A 2,500-nucleotide genomic window follows, 5' to 3' on the forward strand; every position below is an offset into this window, starting at 1 on the left:
TCTCCTCATGATCTCTCTCTCTCTCCCCCTCTCTCTCCTCATGATCTCTCTCTCCCTCTCTCTCTCCTCATGATCTCTCTCTCTCCCTCTCTCTCTCCTCATGATCTCTCTCTCTCTCCCCCTCTCTCTCCTCATGATCTCTCTCGCCCTCTCTCTCTCCTCATGATCTCTCTCTCCTCATCTCTCTCTCTCTCCCCTCACGATCTCTCTCTCCTCTCTCCTCATGATCGCTCTCTCTCTGTGTGTGTGTGTGTGTGTGTGTGTGTGTGTGTGTGTGTGTGTGTGTGTGTGTGTGTGTGTGTGTGTGTGTGTGTGTGTGTGTGTGTGTGTGTGTGTGTGTGTGTGTGTGTGTGTGAGAGAGAGAGAGAGAGAGATTAGCTATAAAATGTTCTTACCAGATGTTAACACCACACACACACACACACACACACACACACACACACTGGGGTTAAGATAATATGGACAATCATCGTCCATTTTCCAGGGAGTCTCCAAGTTTAATGGCATTTCATTATAATTGCTATGATGTCAGACTGTCCATCCAATTTAATCAGAGTAAAAACAACAACAAGAAATTCGTTCAGTTCAGACAGACAGACAGAGAGAGAGAGAGAGAGAGACAGGACATTCGGACTGTCCAGTGAAGAAGACCAACCAATACAACGGTGTCTAACAGGTTTGTATAGGCTACTTTCGTTATGGGTGGTTATCTTTGAGAGACAGGACATTCGGACTGTCCAGTGAAGAAGACCAACCAATACAACGGTGTCTAACAGGTTTGTATAGGCTACTTTCGTTATGGGTGGTTATCTTTGAGAGACAGGACATTCGGACTGTCCAGTGAAGAAGACCAACCAATACAACGGTGTCTAACAGGTTTGTATAGGCTACGTTCGTTATGGGTGGTTATCTTTGTGTTTACAATATTTGGTGAAATGTTTAATTTGTTCCTTCTTTAAAATAGTTTTCTCTCTGGCTTTTTCTTTTGTAATCAACGGACACGGCGCATCACAACGATGTAGTTTCTTGGCAACGCGAGCGTCCACTCAACAAACAGGACAGTTTTAAGGTAAATGTTTATTTAATATGTGAACAAAACAGACATTTGATGCTTTTGATATGATCACGATATCAACCAGTAGAAATGGAGGAATATATGTAGCCTTATTCTGAGAATGCATCTGTATATACAAGTTATATACGTCTATATACAACTTATTACAACTGCCAAGTCGCAGTTGTAAATGAGAACTTGTTTTCAACTGACCTTCCTGGTTAAATAAAGGTGAATATATATATATAGATAGATCCAGGCTGTATTACAACCTGCCGTGATTGGGAGTCCCATAGGGCGGCGCACAATTTCCCCAGCGTCTTCTGGGTTAGGGTTTGGCCGTCATTGTAAATAGGAATTTGTTCTTAACGGACTTGCCTAGTTAAATAAAGGTTAAATAAAAATAAATATATATAATATAAAATCCGTTTGTGAAAAAAAGCATGAATATAGTTCCATTAGTTTTATAAAGACCCAATCGGACTTTTGTAATTTTTTGACCGTTATCATACAGCAGGCAAACGTGATAAACCGTTTTATCGCACCAACTCTACCCGGTTATTGCGCAGCTCAGCCGACCTGTCTGGGTCCGTTAACCATGCAGTAATCACAACGGACGCTAGGGGGAGGAATACAATACAGGAGACTCTCTGTCATATGTTGCATGATTGAACTGAGAGTCATTTATGTTTAAATTTCCCATAATGATTTTAAAACTGTGTTTGTCCCTATTGAGTAGACCAGATGTGATGCATGAGTTTAAAGTTGACCTCAGACCATTCTCATCCCTCCCTCCCTCCCTCCCTCCCTCCCTCCCTCCCTCCCTCCCTCCCTTTCTCTCTCTCTCTCTCTCTCCCTCCCTCTCTCTCCCTCCCTCCCTCCCTCCCTCCCTCCCTCCCTCCCTCCCTCCCAGGATGTTGCCGCACCGCTCCCTCCCTCTGTCTATTCTCTCTCTCCTCCTGATTGTTGCCGAGACGGGCCTGTGCGTTGCTGTGACGACCCCGCTGCACGGTGATTTCCGTGGCTGCGCGGTGAGGGAATTTTCCTTCGTGGCCCAGAAGCCGGGATGCAGGAACCTCCGCATCGACACCGAGGCCTGCTGGGGCCGCTGCCATACCTGGGAGGTAGGTAACCACGACAACACACACACACACACACACACACACACACACACACACACACACACACACACACACACACACACACACACACACACACACACACACACACACACACACACACACACACACACACACACACACACACACACACACACACACACACACACACACACACACACACACACACACACACGCTTGTCCATCAATCTCTTGTTCCTCTCATGTCTTACCGTCTTGACACACACCTGGACACACGTCACATTTATAAATGCATCTTTGAAAGTACAGCAGTGCAGTACTGCTAGCAGGGCTAATAAAGTGATGT

The 2,500-nt window shown here is 45.4% G+C and overlaps 1 protein-coding gene across 1 annotated transcript in view; it reads left to right on the forward strand.

Annotated features, from left to right (window-relative positions):
• The window catches only part of LOC106578062 (glycoprotein hormone beta-5), an 8,656-nt gene that overhangs the window by 5,299 nt on the left and 857 nt on the right, over positions 1–2,500 (forward strand). The window contains exons 1-2 of the mRNA XM_014156630.3: positions 1–1,069; positions 1,968–2,178. The exon at positions 1–1,069 is cut by the window's left edge and continues 5,299 nt beyond it. Coding sequence (XP_014012105.1) covers positions 1,969–2,178 — 210 coding nt within the window. The 5' untranslated portion in view covers positions 1–1,069; position 1,968. The remainder of the gene's footprint in view (positions 1,070–1,967; positions 2,179–2,500) is intronic.

The sequence above is a fragment of the Salmo salar genome, chromosome 18, assembly GCF_965601325.2.
Source record: "Salmo salar chromosome 18, fSalSal1, whole genome shotgun sequence".
Lineage (NCBI taxonomy): Eukaryota > Metazoa > Chordata > Actinopteri > Salmoniformes > Salmonidae > Salmo > Salmo salar.